Source organism: Sparus aurata, chromosome 5, assembly GCF_900880675.1.
Source record: "Sparus aurata chromosome 5, fSpaAur1.1, whole genome shotgun sequence".
Lineage (NCBI taxonomy): Eukaryota > Metazoa > Chordata > Actinopteri > Spariformes > Sparidae > Sparus > Sparus aurata.
Genome location: NC_044191.1, coordinates 15,892,868 through 15,912,702, shown reverse-complemented (window position 1 = coordinate 15,912,702; position 19,835 = coordinate 15,892,868). Strand labels below are relative to the sequence as shown.

At 39.9% G+C, this 19,835-nt stretch overlaps 2 protein-coding genes across 3 annotated transcripts; one reads left to right on the top strand and one right to left on the bottom strand.

Moving 5' to 3' along the window:
- Positions 1-1,158: 1,158 nt before the first annotated feature.
- trmt2a (tRNA methyltransferase 2A) lies at positions 1,159-8,202 on the top strand. 2 transcript variants are annotated; one of them, XM_030416649.1, is made up of 12 exons: positions 1,159-1,257; positions 1,785-2,420; positions 4,740-4,848; positions 5,036-5,217; positions 5,474-5,588; positions 5,699-5,814; positions 5,942-6,053; positions 6,161-6,283; positions 6,604-6,679; positions 7,040-7,156; positions 7,245-7,341; positions 7,522-8,202. In XM_030416649.1, exons 2-12 carry the CDS (start codon positions 1,792-1,794, stop codon positions 7,694-7,696), a joined length of 1,851 nt encoding a protein of 616 aa, XP_030272509.1. In that variant the 5' UTR covers positions 1,159-1,257; positions 1,785-1,791; the 3' UTR covers positions 7,697-8,202. The 2 variants fall into 2 exon arrangements, with proteins under 2 accessions (XP_030272509.1, XP_030272510.1); XM_030416650.1 differs by having other exon boundaries at positions 1,257-1,396.
- Positions 8,200-19,336, bottom strand: dgcr8 (DGCR8 microprocessor complex subunit). The gene is made up of 14 exons (XM_030416647.1): positions 19,185-19,336; positions 17,840-18,816; positions 15,193-15,355; positions 14,295-14,437; positions 13,762-14,107; positions 13,447-13,644; positions 13,083-13,184; positions 12,873-12,971; positions 12,221-12,303; positions 11,900-12,000; positions 11,456-11,562; positions 11,113-11,240; positions 10,686-10,799; positions 8,200-10,085 (listed from the first exon to the last, which is right to left on the bottom strand). Exons 2-14 carry the CDS (start codon positions 18,536-18,538, stop codon positions 10,002-10,004), a joined length of 2,367 nt encoding a protein of 788 aa, XP_030272507.1. The 5' UTR covers positions 18,539-18,816; positions 19,185-19,336; the 3' UTR covers positions 8,200-10,001.
- Between the last annotated feature and the right edge of the window lie 499 nt (positions 19,337-19,835).

Here is a 19,835-nt window from a genome sequence, read left to right as displayed (position 1 = left end):
GTGATCGAACAACGTTTTGAACTTCCGTTGTCGCCACTCTCTCTCTTAGGCACTCTAGTTGTAACCATATATATTATGTCTATGGTTGTAACTCTCCAGCGCCGAAATGACTGCGGTAAAGTGAGCCGCTGTCTGATGTTCTTTGCGCCTGAACTATAGTAAATAGGGTAAGCATGGTCCTGGAGCAAAGTGAAGGTCTTAAAACATACATATAGCCTACATGCTTTTGCTGATATGTGTTCTTTATGAAGATTGAACATTTTCCTTGTGTTTAATCAGGTGTTTTATATGATTTTTTTTGTTGGTTGTAATAGCTGGTGTGGTTGGCTACTCCAAATATCATCTCCTATCATGCATAAAATACGGAAATATTGTGCTTAAATTTCTTGAATTTTGACTTTATGGTTAAAACCAAGTCTAACCTTTCACCAAACTAATTCCCTAATAAGCTAGTTATTCATTATAATTCCATCTTCTTCTTGTTGTCCTACTCTATCACAGGTACACATTTGGTTACATTTCACTGCAGCAATGTGGAGAAGTCTCACCCCATAATCACCTCCAAAATGAATAAACTCTATTTACAGTCACAGTCAGTGAGATTTAGAATTAGTTTGGTGAAAGGTCAAAATCAGAATAACATATGGATCTTTTGACATAGTTTTGACCATAAAGTCAAATTTCAAGAAATTCAAGTACAATATTTCTGGTTTTTATGCAAGATAGAAGATGATATTTGGAGTTACCGACCACAACAGCTATTAACAACCAACAAAAAAAATGAAATAAAATAGAAGGCCACCCCTACAAAGCCCCCTAAAACATGAGAAACAAACACAGCAGAGAGTGTTTTATTGTAACATTTCAACAAACAGGTACAGTGGGAATAACTGGGTTTAATACCATTAAGGAGAACATCAGAGTAAACAATCACTTGGATTCGTCTGATAAACGATCAGTTAGATAAAACTTACACCTGATTAAACACGAGGAAAATGTTCAATCTTCATAAAGAACACATATCAGCCAAAGCATGCAGGCCATATGTTTAAGGACCTTCACTTTGCTCCAGGACCATGCTTACCCTATTTACTCTAGTTCAAGCGCAACGAAAATAAAAACAGCGGCTCACTTTGCTGCAGTCCGAAATGACGACTGTCGCTTTAAGAAAGGTCAGAGTTCACCGCTGCACGTGGTTGAATCAACATGGCTGCGCCCTGTACGTCTCTGCAGTAAAGTGGAAGTTAATTTAAGAAGGTAAGGTTCACATAAACAGTATCTAGACTTCCACTGCATGCGGCAATATCGGACATTTATCACTATAGAAAACCGCCGGCTGTCACATATTAACATAGACACAGACGAACCATTTTCTTCTTCAACGTGCAGAACTTAAGTGAGTTTCATTTGGTTTTACTGCCACATCAGCCTTTAGCCAATAACAACAACGGGGGGACTTCTGTATGAAAAACAAGTAATGAGAAAGTGTTTTTACGTGACGTCTAGCTAAATCTCAAAGCAATGATAGAATTAATGTGTAGCTGTTTTAAAACCTAAACGTGTCTTATGTCATTTTCACCACTATCAAGATTTTTAAAGATAATTCTAACAATTACAAAACAGTTGTCAACCAATTGATTTTTGAGTAGCTATCAAGTCCTTTAATTGTAAAAATATCTTTTAAAAAAAAAGTAGTGTTGACTAGACTGAAAACTTCTTGTCACATGTCTTGAATGTAAGATCAGTGTCAGTCTACTAATTGCACTATTGCCTTGACCACCCAGCAGGAAGATGGCAGATGTTAGTGGCAGCCCTGCAGCTGATCCTCCAGCCACCAAAGAGGAGAAGCCTGCTGAGCTCCCCCAGGACCTCACCGATGATGATGATGATGTCAAGTCTGATCCCAAAGCTGAGGTGGAGAGCGAGGCCGCCTCTGACCCTGGCATGTACCGATACATCAAGCAGGACCTCTTCACCTCTGAGATCTACAAAGTTGAGATCAGGAATCTCCCCAAGTTCTGCGGCTTTAACGACCTGAAGAAGTTCTTGGCCAAACACAGCCTCAACCCGCACAAGATCAAGCTGTTTGGCAAGCAGACGTTTGCGTTCGTCACCTTCAAGAATGAGGAAGAGCGTGACAAGGCTATGAAGATGGTTCACGGCATGCAGTGGAAGGGCCAGGTGCTGAGCGTCCGGCTGGCCAAACCCAAAGCAGACCCCATCCTGAGGAAGAGGAAGCAGGAGGAGGGAGAGGGCGCGGGAGGGCAGCCGCCATCCAAGCGGGGAGAGGGGGACGAGGAAGAGGAGCCGCTCAGCGTGCAGATAAACAATGTGGTGACTCCGCTGTGGAAAGTGCCTTATGAGGAGCAGCTGAGGAGGAAGGAGCAGGAGGTGGTGGTGGTCCTGCAGAGGCTGGCCAAGTGAGTGGTTGTCATCTATGTACAGTCCGGTAAATGTTATTCATACACTACCAGTCAAAAGTTTGGACACACCTCCTCATTTAATGTTTTTTCTTTATTTTAGTTTAGCTTATTTAGTTTATTAGTTTATTATATCGAAGACAATCCCAATTAATTAACTGCATCAACAACAGTAAAAAGGGGTAGCTTTAGCCAACATGGCTAATATCCTGCTGTGGTCCCCGGCCAGATGACAGTAGGCACCCTAAAAAACAAAACAAAACAAAAAAAACCAATATATTACAGCACACTGATTAAAAAGAGAGCATTAGGACAGCTAGGAGACAAGATAAATCAATGATGATAAGATAAGAAAGATAAGAGAAAACGGTGAAACATCAGTACAATCATGCAAAGACAACACATAATCAAAGCATACAGAAACAGCACAAAATATAAGCACACATCAGCACATACAATCACATTCAGGAGTGCAGACAGACATCACACACTGTAGACAGGCAGCATCCATGACGCAGATAACACACAGCCATATGTAAGTGTGTGCAGGTTTTTTTTCATGACTATTTACATTGTAGATTCTCACTGAAGGCATCACAACTATGAATGAACACATATGGAATTGTGTAGTACACAAAAAAGTGTTAAATAACTTAAAAAATGTTTTATTTTCAGATTCTTCAAAATAGCCACCCTTTGCTTTGATTACTGCGTTGCACACTCTTGGCATTCTCTGGATGAGCTTCATGATGTAGTCAGATTTCCACTGGTCCAATGTCCATTCCTTGTGTTTCTTGGCCCAAACAAATCTCTTCTGCTTGTTGCTTTTCCTTAGTGTTTTTTTAGCAGCTATTTGACCATAAAGACTTGATTCGTGCAGTCTCTTCTCAACAGTTGATATAGAGATGTGTCTGCTACTAGAACTCTGTGTGGCATTCATCTGCGCTCTATTCTGAGGTGCTGTTAACTTGCGATTTCTGAGGCTGGTGACTCGGCTGCACTTGGGGACACATTCAAAGTTTTTACAATTTTCCAGACTGACTAACCTTCAGTCCTTAAAGCAATGATGGTCGTCTCTCTTTACTTAGCTGATTGGTTCTTGCCATAATATGAATTCTAACAGTTGTCAAATAGGGCTGTCAGCTGTGTACCAACCTGACTTCTGCACAACACAACTGATGGTCCCAATCCCATTAAGAAGGCAAGAAAATCCACACATGAACTCTGACAAGGCACACATGTGAATTGAAACCATTTCAGGTGACTACATCATGAAGCTCATTGAGAGAAGGCCAAGGGTTCGCAGCGCTGTCAACAAAGCAAAGAGTGGCTACTTTGAGTAATCTAAAATATGAAATATAGTTAGTTATTTCACACTTTTTTATTTACTACATAATTCCATATGTGTTCATTCATAGTTTTGATGCCTTCAGTGAGAATATACAATGTAAATAGTCATGAAAATAAAGAAAAACCATTAAATGAGAAGGTGTGTCCAAACTTTTGACTGGTAGTGTATAATTGGCACACTGTTTGGACATTACTAGTATCAACACTAGACTTTGACCAGTTGTGTTATTGATGGCCAGTACCCTATTCATGGAAACCCCCCACAGCCACAGTGTCCACATCAAATACGTTTATTCTCATCATCAGTGTTGCCAGATGGGGATTTGGTACTTTCCAGCTCCATTATTCTTCAAAATCTGCTTAAATGACATAAAAAACATCCACATAGTATCTGTAATAACCAATATAAAGGAATAACTAAACAATAGCAACAGTATTGTGGTTCTTCACAAGTTTTCAATATGACACGATAATTAAACAACAAGAGGAAGGGAGGAGTATGTGTACAATCCAGTGCTGTCTATACCAAACAAAACAATGATGTTATGTTGCAAGCACAAAGGTTTCTGTCACAATAAAAAATTGATTTGCAAAAGCACAACAGCTTGTGTGTGATATTAGTGATATTAACTCATATCTCATATAAGTTGTCCTGCGTTACTGGATAACTAATGAATACAATTCATGAATGTTTATTCTAGTACATTGTAATTTTACAAGCCCAAGTTCTGTCCATCTGCCCAAGATGGCACAATAAGACCCCAAACTGCCCAATCTGGCAACACTGCTCATTAGAAAAAAACTTACCAATTACTACTTAAAGCATCACATTAAGCCCCCTCACACAAAGTTATTTTGATGTTGGAGTATATCTTACTGCCTCACACAAAATGTTGTCTTCAGTGTCTCAATGGGCATTATGTGATAGAAAATACCTTTTTAATTAATATGTTACTGTTTCTTCTTCAGAGAGATTGGCAGCACCAACAAAGCCCTGGTGCCATGGCTGTTTGCACAGAAAGGGAAATACAACAAAATGTGTTGTCCCCTGGAAGCTATCCGACCATCTCCTACACAGGTATGTTTACATGTTGGGATTAACTCTGACATTTATCTGACAGTAACCTAATTAGTGTCATCACTTTGTTGCAAATATTACTTTTTTATTTTACAAGATGTATGCTCAGTTATTCTCCACCTTGTAATGCAATCGTGTCTTAAACCCTCCTAATTGTGTTCATATTTCTTGATCTGTGTCATGGCAGACTGAGTATAGAAACAAGTGCGAGTTCCTCATCTCAGTGGGTGCAGACGGCGAGGATAAGACCATTGGTTTCCGCCTTGGAAAGTATAAAGGCGGCTCCTGCGCTGTAGTCGGCCCAGCGGATACATGCCACGTCTCAGTCGAGGCCAAGAGAGTGGTCAGCGAGTTTCAGAAGTTCATCAGGTATTATTGATATTACTATAATTCAATGAAGGGTACAGATGTGAAAAAAAACAGAATTACTGTCACATACAATACCTTTTTAAAGAAGGAACATGGCAAACATTAGAGTAGTTTTCCACTTGCTGGTGTGTCGGATTTAGAGCTAGATTGATAAAATGGTTGTTTCACAATTTGTTAAAAATAAAAAAAAATAAAGTCTTCAACAAACACACATTTTCTTTAATTGCATTTAATTCCCCTATTATTTTGCACACAGGACGACACCATACTCTGTGTACAGTCCTGAAACATATGACGGACACTGGAAGCAGCTGACTGTACGGACTACAAGGACCAAACAGGCCATGGCTATTGCGTTCTTCAACCCACAGGTGAGGAAAGGATCTCTTTACAAACTGTGGGTGTGCCCGTTTTTGAAAACAAAAACACATTGTTAGATTTGTCATTTTTGATCTCTTTGATGTGTTGAATGACTCCCTAGAAACTTGATGAAGAGGAAATCGGTGCATTAAAGAGCTCCATGAAGAAGCACTTCACAGAGGGAGAGGGGAAAGACAGCGGAGTAACATCTCTTTACTTTGTCAGAGAGGGTCAAAGGTAAGAAGAAAAGAAAGATGCCTCACCACTCATAAAATTGATTGATGGTATCAGAAAAACCTGCAAAGGGCAGAGCAAAAAAAAAAATGTTAAAAATTACACTGACATTGTCTTTTCGTCTTCTAAGGACTTCTCCTAACCTGGAGGACTTGCCCTGTGAGCTGGTGGCTGGAGAGGGCAGCATTCATGAGGAACTTCTGGGTCTAAAGTTCAGAGTATCTCCTCATTCCTTCTTCCAGGTCAGAAAGATTTACCCCATAGATGTTAAGAAGCGGGTTTTCCAGCTAATTTACAGTTTAATTCCGATATTTGCCAGTGTTAACTGTGTGTCTGTGTTACCTGGCAGGTGAACACAGGCGCTGCAGAGGTGCTGTACTCTGCCGTGGGGGAGTGGGCCAAGCTGGATCAGGACAGCACAGTGCTGGATGTGTGCTGTGGGACAGGAACCATCGGCATCTCTCTGGCTAAGGTGACATTAGTTCTCTGTCACAGGATCTTAACTCACATTTTGCTGTTTGATTACAACTGACAAGAGTTGGCAGTAAATACTGTATTAGTCACACACTTGCTTAAAGTCTTCCATCCTTGTCATATATTCCTTTTGTTGTGTAGTTTAAGATTTCTGAAATGCTGCAGACACGGCATCATTTTAAATTGCTGTTTGAACAGTCATTGTTTGTTCAAGGTCTGCAAACAAACAAAACATACTTTTAGAAAGGTTCTTATCGTCCTGGGATAAAAAGGGAGGTTCTGGCAGGTTTTGACTTTTTTGGTTGACTTTGTTTCTAGAGGGTTAAAAAGGTGATTGGGATCGAACTGTGCCAGGAGGCAGTGGAGGACGCCAAAGTTAATGCAAAGCTCAATGGTGAGAGAGCTAACATCAAACTATTTGTTTAAAATGTGAATATAACGACAAGGCACATTGTGTCAGTAGATGTATTTTTGACTATTGCTTTTCCACACTTACTGTAGAAACTGGAGTTTATATTGTGTTCACTTCTTAATGTTCTTGTCAGTGTGTAAAGAGTATAAAAATCATGAACCTATAAACGTAGTATTGATACGTTTCATCTGCAGTGGTATATGGGTACAGTGCAATCCTGGTTTCACATGTCTATTTTTATATACCTGAGTCTCTAGTTTAGTTTATGACTACCTTGTGTTCAACTAAAAGTCCATGTTCTATTTATTTGTAATCTCTTTGTCATTTGTTTTGCATTTGAAGGTCTGAGCAATGTTGAGTTTCACTGTGGGAAAGCTGAGGACGTGTTCCCCAACATTCTCAATGCTCTTGTGTCACCTAACATCACAGCCATTGTAGATCCGCCGAGGGCAGGCCTGCGTGAGTAATCAGCCAAAACATGAAAATAAATTCACTCACTTTGTGTCACATTTTAAGAGTTTTTTTTAATTATTTATATTAAACACAGATTCCAAGGTGATACTTGCCATCAGGAGGGCTGAGCATCTGAAGAGGCTGGTCTATGTAGCATGCAATGCGAAGGCCGCCATGAACAACTTCATCGAGTGAGTTTTCATTTGGCTGGGATGAAACAGCAGTCAGGATTATATCAATTTGTTTATGGGTATTAGCTAATTAGTTATAGTGAAAACAAAACCCAGAATACACACTTCTGTTATACCAGGTATTATTTAGGAAATTTCTAAAAAGTGGTAACACTCACGTTGGAACTTTTTGTTTTACAGTCTGTGCAGAGCGCCATCCAACAGAGTTCATGGGGCCCCGTTCCGTCCGGTGCGAGCCATGTCTGTGGATCTGTTCCCTCAGACCATGCATGTGGAGATGCTTCTGCTGCTGGAGAGAGTGGACTACAGTTCCCAGCAGAGCAGCAGCAGCACTCAGGAAACAACAGAGTCTTAGCTTTAGAAATCAATGCTGTACAGTTTGATAGTGTAGCTAGGGCTCTCCATACTAGGAATGTCTGCTCAGCCTCACTAATCATTACAATAGAACTCTTCTTATATGCTTAACATTTAAAGGGTCAGTTCATTAAAATTACACAACAATTAACTGTTCAGTGTCTGTTCAGTGTTATTTTTCTTAATTAAATATTAATCTCCGCTTCAGATGAACTTTTGGTTTTATAACAATATGCATAGTAATGTTTACTTGAGCTTTACAGACTGCTGCCTTTTCCGTCTCTAGTTTGGCATGTTCATTCAGAAGTGGTTATTTTAGGCTTCATCAAAAGACTAAAGCTACATGGATTTTTTTAAGTTTTTGCCTTCCCAACACTGATGTTGTAACTGTGCAGCACATGTTGGGGCACTATGGAATAAATTGATTTACTATCGAAATGCCACCTCAGTTTAACTTCTTTCCTTTATCGTTCTGCAACTGAATAAATAAAACAGTCGTTCCAGTCATTAGTCAAGACATTTTATTTTGCATAACAAATATCACTGAAGTCATGGAGATCAGGTTGCAATACATACTTCATTTTCTAGGCAGCAACGTCTCAAAAACAATTCATTGGTACAACTCAACAGCAACACATGTAAAAGCAGAATTTTTTTTTTTTTTCTCTTCTCACACCGACACACACTTGGCAAGATGACAAACGCACAAAGGGGGAAAGCACATTCTTAAAGCAATCTACATAACTACAGCCTTTTCTTTAAACTGTGACGTGTCCGTGAATGTTTTGTAGAAAAATCACAGGCCAAATACTTAAAGAATGCACAGCAGTTTCTATTTTGTTCCAGCAAGTAATGACTATGTATTGTCCTGTGTCAGATGTCACTACTGTATAGTTTGCAGCAACAGTATTCTATAAAATGCATAAGACTGTATGTAAGCTTTGGTATACACAGTTTAGTCAGCTTGTGTTGAGCTAAAATATTTTGTTCATGTCAGTGTACCAACTACATTTCGCAAGGCTGCCTTTTAAAACAAAAAGTTTCCTTCTTGTGGTCAGAAAATATGATCAACTCTCACAACGATGGCAAACGTACACAAAATACATGATCCATTAAGACGAGTCTTAAAAATCTGCACATGCTGTAGGCAATGTAACTGATCTTTCACAGGCTGTTTTCAATAAAACACCAACTGGCTAAAGAATAAATGCTTTCTCAAGTAAAGGGGGCTTGGTCTTTTCACTTCCTGGCGAAGGGTGTTTTAGGTCCAATGTATTGTACATACTCTGAGCCCTTCATGAAATGAATTAACTAAGGCAACATGTAGCCAACGTGATCTCTTGAGGGCAACAAAAATGAAGAGCTTCTGAAAGTGATTAGTTGGTGTGCATGGCATTAGTACTTTAATAAAAAGCTAGCAGGAACCAAGCATAAAAGAAACAATCCTTTACCTTAAACACGATAGTACTCTGTGGCCCTTTGCTTGGGTTTACTGCAGTGTTGACATGGGGAGGAGCACGTCAGTGTCTTGTAATGCCAAAGCAGAAGAGAAAAAAAAAAGGCAACAAGTCCCTCCAAATTTCCCAAAAGCAGTTGGCTCTTGTACCAACAGCATGATCAGTCAACAAAAATATGTGACAGGACACGAGTGCATAAGAATAGTTCTGAATAGTGATCACTTCACAATGTGTTTTTATCGTGCAAACCAAGGCAGCAACTGTCCATTCTGAGAAAAAAAAAAAAAAGACCCAAAAAATCCATAACACTAACCATTAAAATACCCAATAAACAAGTAACTTTGTTTCCCAATTAAATGAATGGTATAAATACACAAGTTTTAGTAGTCCCTTTCAAACACTTGAAGCACAAACAAAACTAATAGGTGCTGGCACTCTCTCTAGATTGTGACTGTTGAGAATGACACTTCAAAAGAAAACCAATGTGCGCAGTGTTTTTTGCTGTCAAAGAAGCATGCATTTTTATTTCGATGTGGTTCATATGTTATCAAGTTGGATTCACTTCTCTCTTATCTTTTTTTTTTTTCTAGTGCCATTAGCGAGGATGCATCTAGAGAGGTAGACGACATTTGCTCTACTGTCTGTTAGTGCATTTAGTTCTACCCTTACATCTACCGGCTGAACCAATAAAACGTGGGCGAAGGAAGCAAGCAGTTCTATCGGCCTGGTCAATGTGCGACTATATTGCCATTAGATCTCAGTGATGCATAATTGAGAAATGGATGGTGGTGTGTGATGTGTGACAGTGACTGGAGTTTCAGTGCCGTGGTTCATCAGTGATTCAGAGACTTAAACGTCAACAGTGCAGAGGGGTTCGCTCCCTGGCTGGGCAGACTCCATTATGGTCATCTTGGGTTTCTTCCTAGTTTCCTCCTAGTACAGAAACACAACAACCACAATTAGTATATTCTGAAGAAAACAGTAAAATATGGAGGGAAAAAAAAAACACTTAGTTTTAAAATATACAAATCCTGGAACTGGCAATATAAGTCTAAACCTCCTGTTTGCACAATTGAAATTCAAGGTTTGGTCTGGATAAAAACTTCCACCCCATCCTTCCTTCACTGAGCTCTCGGGTGACAGAATTTCTGATTTAAAACAAATACACTTTTTTTGGTTCTTTGCAAGGGAACAAAGAAACAAAAAAAACATTCTCTATCAAAACTCCTTCAACGAGAAATAATAAAAGGCTCATGCAGTAGGTATTTATGACAGAAGCCTGGCTAGCTCACTGTCACACTGCCATGACTTAACTGGTACAAATGGATTAAACAGAGCCATCCTTAATGTCCTTAGTAACAACTGTATTACGACAAAATATCTGCTTTGGCTTTATTCTACACTGTTTAGAGTGAAAATCTAAGAACTGAGTTACACATCAGCTAAAGCTTGCTTGGATGGGAGTTGTGAAAGAAGGGATGAATAACAATGTCAGAATTACATTAAAAATAACATGCATGATATAATTCTCACCCTCTGTTTTGCTAGTTTCTTCATTTCTTCTTGCAGTTTGTTCAAGATATGAAGGTTTGGCTTGTTCTTTTTGGCATACTGCTGGAGCTCGATCACACTCTTGTCAGAGTTCTCCTGCAAAAGATCAGGTGTTTTAAAAGTCATACAGACATGCTTGCGTGATGACAACCTACCTTCATTATCAGCATATTGATGTTTACATTTCACTGGTTGTTCACTGATGAGGCAGGTAGTGAAGTAAACAAAGCCATGTGTGAGCATTACAACTTAACTGGCCTGATAACTTCTGAGTCAAAACTGTAAAGATGCAAGTTACATTAGTGAGATGCTGAAAGACACAAAGATTTAATGTAGACACATCGTGACACGAAAGAGAAGTTTCCATGACTAAACAAGCTCTACAGTAAGTGTGAAAGAAGCTTATTACCTTCTTGACCATCTTATTGCTCTCTCTCCCATACATGCGCAGCAGTGAGCCCCAGTTCTTGACGTGGGGATGAAGCATCTGCAAGATCTTCTGAGATGCTAGTTGTTTGCCAACCCTCTTGTTCTTGCCTGGTGGTAAAAAAAAACCAAGTCACTGAAAGCCTCATGTGCAACTTGTCTTTAGTGCACTGTAGCAAGATATAGACACTTTAGGGGCTAGAGGGTTAGCAGACAAGTTGGACACCCAAGGTGAAAGACAAGACAAGACAAGGTAATACAAATAACACCCAGCTCTACACATTAACTAGTTCTCATAATGTCAATAGATGAAGGGGTTTACTTACACCAGCCACGCACAGTGTGTTTCCCACATGTCATCACATATTCACTTTTCTGGTTTTTCCCTGGGATCACCTCAAATTTAATGCTGGTGTCTCCCATTCCATGGTTTCTACAGGAAAGACCCAACAGTATATTTTACAAACATAGCTGTAACCTGGTGCTTTGTTGTACTTGGCAACAGTGGAAGATTGAGTTGTGTAAAGGCCCACCTGCCCACCAGCAGCAACAAGTTCCACAGGGACATCATGATCTTAGCATCCTTAACATATTTTACAATACTGCAATTTTATGACACTTGTATTGTTCAAACCTACCTCAACTATAGTAAATACATCTCTTATGTTGGCTTGCATTACTGATAAGCTTAACAAAATAAAACCGAAAATACTGAATTAAAAATAATTATCAAATTGTCCTGTATTGTTGGCATTAGCATTACGTCTTACCTTTTAAGGCACTCATGAAGAATCTGATATGGCGAAAGTAGTCCTGCTTTGTTGGTCAGCTCATACACCCTTGAGTCTTCTATATTGATATGATTAAAATACTGTGGAGCAGAGTACATGTTAGGAGTGTTGTGTTAATTCTAAAGATGCATCAATTTTGACGGGAAACAATTGGGAACAAATCTTGATTCAAGTGCACATGTCCAATGAAGGCAGTTTGCCTTCACTGTTGGACATGTGCACTTGAATTGTAGCTTACTATATTCCACAAGATTCCAGCCAAGAACGTAAATAAGTGTAAAAATAGGAAAAAGGAATTACCTCCAGTTCATCGCCCTCAACAGGCTTCTCCTCCGAGGTCTGCTTCACAAAGTCAGGGATGAGGATTTCCAGTGTGGCTCGAGCTGAAGTTTACATGAAAATTTCAAGTGAGGGCTCAACTACTGGCGTATAACAGGCAAACTTAGTGCAACTACCTGCTATGTATCTAGGGAATTTCCACAAACCATAGACACACTGCACTGCCACGTCCAAATTAATGAATTGATCATACTCAGTTACCCACTCCCTCTCTCCTGACTGCACACTTGCTAATGTTAAACACACAACATATGCACTGAATAATTCCTAACACATTTTAGTTGAAAAAACATCTTAAAAATACAAAACATTTTGGCCCAGAAGAAAGCCAGTCTTGCAACACAGTTATAATCCCAGAATTTGATTAGTAAACCTCTGTACCAAGTGGGTTCATTATAAGAAGCCTTTAAACCAATTTAATTGTTGCAAGTTTACAACGATGTAAACTGTAACGAAATATTTACAGTTATGGGGATTTGAAATTCCTCCAGAAAACCTCACAGCAATCCCATTGTTGTTAACCACTGACTGTAGTACTTGGAGCTAACACAGTGCATATTAAGTTGTGCCATAAACAATCACAATGCTAAGTACTGTAAATGAAAGAAATTACCAGCTTTATTCTTGGCAAGTTTTTTACTGCTTGCGGTTCCTGTGCCATAAGTTACTCCATCTATAATGACCGACGCTCCAAAGGGTTCACTTGGGTTCTCTGTGGGGAAATGCACGCATATTTGTAGTGACTACAGAGGTCTAACTAATAATACGTTTATTGACAAGCATGACAGTTCAAATACCTCAAAAGACTTGCAGAAGAACTTACCACATTCAAAAAAGTTGTAAACAGGTCGAACCTTTAGGACACGTTGCATATATTCATGCAAGATGCAAACTTCAGACTTCCCATTTGGGTTTATAACAAATTCTGTTAAGACAAAAAAAATAAAATTGAATTCATCAACAAATAATACACTGTATTAATTTATAAGATACTGACAAAGGCTTTTGAGGCTTAATATGACTGAACTGTGGTTGCCACCCTTTTAACAAAAACATATAACGCTGACATTCAGAGAGTTCCTTGAACTGAGGTCAAGAAAAGAAGTAGAAATCATGCACAGTTTGTTAGTGTTACAGGCTAGAAAGAACCCTCTTACGAACATGAATTGTATGACATTCACAGATACCTTTCTTAGTGGGTGCATCTTGGACAGACAGTGTGATGAGTTTCTGGTTGGCTGGCAGGATAGGTCTCTCTGACTCTGCCTGCTTCCTCTTCATGTCTCTGTTGAACTGCCGTCGCTCAGCCCATGTACGGAACTTCTTCACAGTGACTTGTTCAAAGTCAAAGCATTTTTCGAGGTACACGCGAAAGTCTTCAAGCTCTGTGAGGAGGTTTTATGAAGGTAGATCACATAATGAAAGACAGCTAATAACAACCTTTAAGAAATCACTGTGTCTATCTCTCACTATCACTGTGTAAGTATATGAAAAGCCCTTACCTATGGACTCGTCCTTACACACCTCCACCTTGGCCTTGACTTGTCCTAAGGCTCCTTGGGCAGTATCAAAGGAATGGGGCTCTGTACCCGGCAGGCTGTTATTAGTGGTACCCTTTTCATCTGGGCCACCATCAGTCACACTGGGGGGAGGGACCTGGTCCTGCTCCTGCTCCTCAGCTGTAGCCCCTGACTTGCCAGCTCCCTCTTCACCGTTGACCTCCTCACTGGGCTTGACTGGAGAGTCGTGTGCATTAAGTGCCACTTCCCCGTTGAGCTCCCTTTCCTCGGTTTCCTTCATTTTCTTGTAGTGTAGGCAAGGGATGCTGCTGGTAGGAGGGTCATGTTTCTGTGTCAAAAGGAAGAACAACAGTATTGTCACTAGTGTCAATTGTCTGTTTAGTTTCCTCTTTTAACCCCTTTGCCCATGTGTTCATGTGGACCCTGCAACAACTGCTTAGCAAGGCTAAACCCCAGAACTTCTTATAAGAGCCGAAGACTGGAGGCTTTGAGTGGCAGCTTGTATTGCACCTTACCCTAATACTGCCAGTCCCCAGGAAGTAGGGTCTGGACCAGGTCACCACCCTGGTCTCTCTGTGCAGGTAGACTGGAATGCCTGAGTTATGGAATGTCATGATCCATCCATCAGGTAGAGGCTCGGTGGGAGGACGCCCTCGACCTGGCATCGGGCAACATAAATGTAAGCACAAATTACTTCCCTATTACTTCCAATGATCCTTGACAGACTTATGTGCTACCATCAGAGTGATACTCATAATTGTAAGAGAAACAGTCAAAATATATTTAAATAAGTATACAGCTGACCCTTGGCTTGGAAAATGTTTTAAAAAAAATTATGAATGATAATCATTTAGTCAGTAAAATGTTACATAACATCTGCTTTTTGTCACTCAACCAAATAGGTGAAAACTCAGTTTAAAAGTAAAATTAATCTGTTTATCTTACTAACGGATCATCAAAACTAACAAGGAGTGAAACAAGACATCTCATATATCAATGATTTGGATGCATTGATGATAGCTTCATAATCCAATTCTAGCCCCTTATCCAATGTAGCAAGTCCTTGCATGTAGTGTTTTATATCTTACCAGCAGACCAAAAACAATGCACATGTCAAAGTATGCGATTTTTCGATATTTGATGCTCATTCAAAGCACTATAAAACAGAGAAAAAAAAGTGCTACTTGGTTGTCATTTTAGTTGTGGACATCTTACCACTTCTGCTGACCAATTTGCCATGGAAAAACCTTGTGTGGTAATCTATACCAGCAATACACGCCATTGTATTTACAGAACTCAAATACACAATGTACTACCATATTTTGTATCAGTTCACTACAAAATACACTAATGCAACATGTTTTCATATCATATCATACTTTGCAATCCCGAGGAGACAGATCTAGCACTCACTCTTCAAGACTGTCTTTATTTTGGTCATCATGGGCTGAACGCCTTCTTCACCATCTGATGGATGATCACTGTCCCCGGCATATTTGTCTTCAGCTGGACGCATCTTTTTGGGGACTGGCATGCCCTCCTCCAGCAGAGCATCAACATCATTGTCAAACTCCTCCTGGAAGAGTCAATGGTTAAGGCCAGAAGAGATGGATAGGTCAACAGTTTAAGGGAGCTCTGAATTCTTCGCCTGAGAAGAACTGATGTTATGCTACTGATGGAGAAAAAAAAAAAAAAAAACCCACAGCAGTCTACCACAATACAGGATAGGGCTGCACGATATATCGTTTGAGCATCGGCATCGCGATGTACGTGTGTGCAATAGTCACATCGCTGAGGCTGCGATGTAGGAAGCAAATGAACTCATCTAATTTCAAGGGTACCTAACACACACTCTGCATGCAGACTCTGCATGTGCAGCGATCCACCAATCAAGTTAGTTCTTAATCAGTGTGCCGAAGCAGACCATGCCCCTGCACATGGAGTAAGTCACTGGTAACAACATTGAATAATGAGCAACGAACAAGAGAAAATCCTGAAAACAAAGACTTGGTGCCAAAAAGAAAAGCAACATCAGTTATCCGGAATTATTTCGGCTACAAGAAGGATGACATTGACCAAACACGTGTTCTTTTTGCTGTCAACAGTGCCTTGCATCTGTTGCCACAACGAGAGTTAACACAACTAATTTGTTTGACCATTTACGTCGGTACCACACAGCAGAGTCCTGCACAGGTCTTATTTTGAAAACCCGGCCATACGCGCCATACTTAAAACTGCATCCGACCCATTTTCCTACAGTAGCACAAATTAATTACATTTCGCACCGAGCCGACCCGCTATAAATTGTTACCGACGCCCGACCCGCACCCGAAGGAAAACCCAGACGTAATTTTTAAAAATGAAAGTAAGCCAGCTGGGGATTGGAAGTTCTGGGAGGGCGCAAGCACACATGAATGAGCTTATATGAAATATAAATGCTTATCATTTTGAGATGCAGCATAACATAAAGTGCTATTCAGGTCATCTGATGAAAATTCCTGTATTTTTTCATATCGCAATATATATCGCAGGGTTAAAAAAATGTAATGTCAGTTTTTCCCAATATCGTGCAGCCCTACAGGATAAATGATCTTCGCACTTTGAAGCCTATAAATCAAAACATCTGAATTTAGTAAAAGACAGTCCTGAATCTATATTCACTATTCACAAATTATGATTTTTCTAGCAGTTTTCAATCCTCCTTTCTCATTACAGATGATTACATTTGCATTAAAAGGAAACCCTGCATTTAATGTGAGAAATTAAAAATGGCACTAACCTCTTCCAGCATCTCACTTATGTCAGTGAAAAACAACAAATAAAATAAAGAAAACAAAAAACAAACAAACACACACGCACACATTTATGTTGCTGAGTGGAACATTTGATCCTGGATTACCCAGTCATGCTTAATGATGGAGAAAGGACCTCAAGTGATGCAACGCAAGTCAAAAAAGTCATCATTCCTTTTTGTTTAGGGGCCCTTTGATTAAGCTCTACATATACTTTTCGGAACATGTTTTTATTGTTTTATGTTCCAGTTTATGCCCATCTTGTTTGAAGTATTGTTGCCTGTAGCAAGTTGTGTGACTTTTATTAACATACAACCCATTCTGTATATTCAGGCATACTGCAAATATCTGTCCAAATATTAGCATTATCAAATTTGTCACCTAAACATTTCCATTTGTATTCATCAGTGGTACCATTTACCAGTTATACTACTACTACTACTACTACTACTACTACTACTACTAATAATAATAATAATAATAATAATATAACACCAACCATTAACAAACACTAGTAGATGCCGTTTTTTTTTAACCAAATGTAATTTCTGAAGCTTTGAAGGCCATAAATCCAAAACAAGTGTACATGAATTGTATAAGGGAGAGGCATAAATAGCAGCAGAGGAGAGCACCATCTTACAGGGTAAAGAAATAAAAATTATTTTCTTAGCTAGATACAACTTTTTTTTAAAAAAAATGTGGATGACCTGATGCGAGGGAGGCAGTTATGCTCATCCTCACAGTATACAGACAAGGTTAATGGAAGGGAGGCTTCAATTTGGAAAATCACTAACCATTAGGCTGCATTCCCACTAAAAACTGCCATGTTATTGGAGGAATTAAACTGTTTTGGGGAGGTTGCTCAAAGTATTAGTGAGAAGACATGATCCATGATGTCAATAATATTTTTAAATTCAGTTTATAATATTATGAGAATGTATAATTCTATGAACTGTTTTCTTTCATCAGCAATCATGTTCTCCTTGATCTGAATCATCAACAGCAAAATCATTACATTTATTTTTTTGAAACCAGAAAATCATAAGAATTTTCTTTTTGAATTCCTGCACCTTCACAGTTCCATTGCCGTTGTCTTATTAAAATGACGATGAGGCTGTGTTTAATGATATAGTGCTTATGATGCCCTCTTTTGCAGGCATACATGTATGTATGTATGTATGTGGCTAACATAATTTCTGTTGGGCAGTGAAGACCAAATTGGTAGCTAATAATGACAAGCAATGGTGTAGACCAAAGAACAGACGTACCTCATAGGGGTCAGCCACGACCTCGTCATCTGCTTGCTCCTGCTGAGCTATGACCTCAGATTTAAAGCCACCATGCTCCCCATCATCATGATCCATGAAGTTGTCGTAGAAGTCCTCCAACTCATCCAGGACAGCAAACTCTACCTTATTTTCCAGGTCTACCTCTGCCTCCTCTGAAGTTCTGCCTGCTATGTTTCCTCCAGAACTACCCTCACCTAGCTCCTGCTCACTAGTCGAGTCATGCAACTCACCATTCAGGCTGTCTAAGCCATCATCACTTCCTCTCTCCTGCCCTTCACCAGTGTACAAAACCTTTCTGTCCTTGCTACTGCTGCTGCTGCTGCTGCTGCTTTCAGTGAAGCTAACACGGATCTTAACATCTCTGAGCAGCTTGAGGTCTGGGAGAAACTTGGTGACAGGGGGAGCGTGGCGGGCTGTTCTGGGGCACGGTGGGTTGGGATTGGCCTCATCTGAGAGGTGGCTACAGAAAGTTACTGAGCCCATGCTGAGGGGCTGCTGTGGCTGTGCATCCCCGTCCCCTGGGGTGTATGTGTATCCATCACCACCAGAGCTAACGTCCATTACCTCTGCGTCACTGGACGTTTGCAGGGGAGGTGGTGGAGGTGCTCTGCCTTCATCTTGGCCAAAATCATCAGGGGGCTCCAAGGGGAGAGGGGGTAGAACATCATCTATCTCCATTTCCTATGTTTTATAAACTACAACTTATATAGACTGATAATTTACTCTAAAATCTGACCTGTTGAGACTTTTCTTCTTATCTAAACACAGAATGCATGCAGAAGCACATCCCTGTATAGACCACGTACCAGAGGTGAAAATGCTAAGCTGACTACATTGTTCTTTTCATTAATGTAGACAGCTTTCAGAATCACTGTCTCAATTATTGGAAATCACAATGCATTCAGCTTATTAGGGGATCTAGGCACTGATCATCCTCCACTGGTATCTTCTGGGAGCTAGAAGGAAAAGGACCAGTGAGAGTAGACATCAGTTCGTGCAACTTTATGACTGATAGCGTAATATGACAGGATATTGAACATACTACTACTAAGTTACTGGAAAATTGCCTTCAACGTTACATTGGTGCCCCTTTGTATGCGAATATGATTAACACCTATTCAAGTTCATGTAACGAGCATATTCATCCCAAGATAAACCCGGGGAAGAACCTCGTTTCAGTGCATCTCTTCAGCTGCACAGAGGGCCCCTGGCAACGTTAACATCAATGCTAACATGCTAGCAAGCAACCATCACACTATGCAAATATCCGCGTCCGCTGAAATGGTCAGTGAGCTGGTAAACACTTCCTAACAAAAATACTCACCGATAAAAATGACACGGCTGTCTCCTTCTGGGCACCTAACTACCTTTCTAAATTATTTTAATTCTTGACGCGCCGCCATACTGCCTTACTTGCAGCCCCGCCATCTTGAAGAAAACCACAGCGGCAAACCAACTCATGTCCCGCCTCCCAGTACCGGCTTCTGATAACTGATCGGTCAGCGGGCCAATCGAAACGTAATATCACGACGTCTACTGGTGTGATTGAACCAATCAACGTTAACAGCAGCACACATGAGCAACATGTTAACATGTTAATGCCAGACTATCGAAGACATGAGGAACAGACACATGTGCTTAAATATACACTAGCATGGCCGCTATGTAGTTTTGAAGAAAAAATTCAAAATCTGAATTTTAATATTTACAATATTAATGAGGTATTGATACAAACTCAGAAATATTTATTTGTTCCATAACTGAATTAACAACCCTTTCTAAAATTAAAACAAGGTCCCCAGAAGACTGTTTGAAGCTAGAAAGGTGGCAGGGTCCGCCAAATATGAACAAAGTAAAACTGTATAATATTGCTTACTTTAACGTTCAGTCATTTTGTTCAGTCATGAAAACAGTAGACCGTTTGTTTATTTAGTTTATTTAGGCCTAAAAAAACCTCTCAATTCATTTCTTCTCC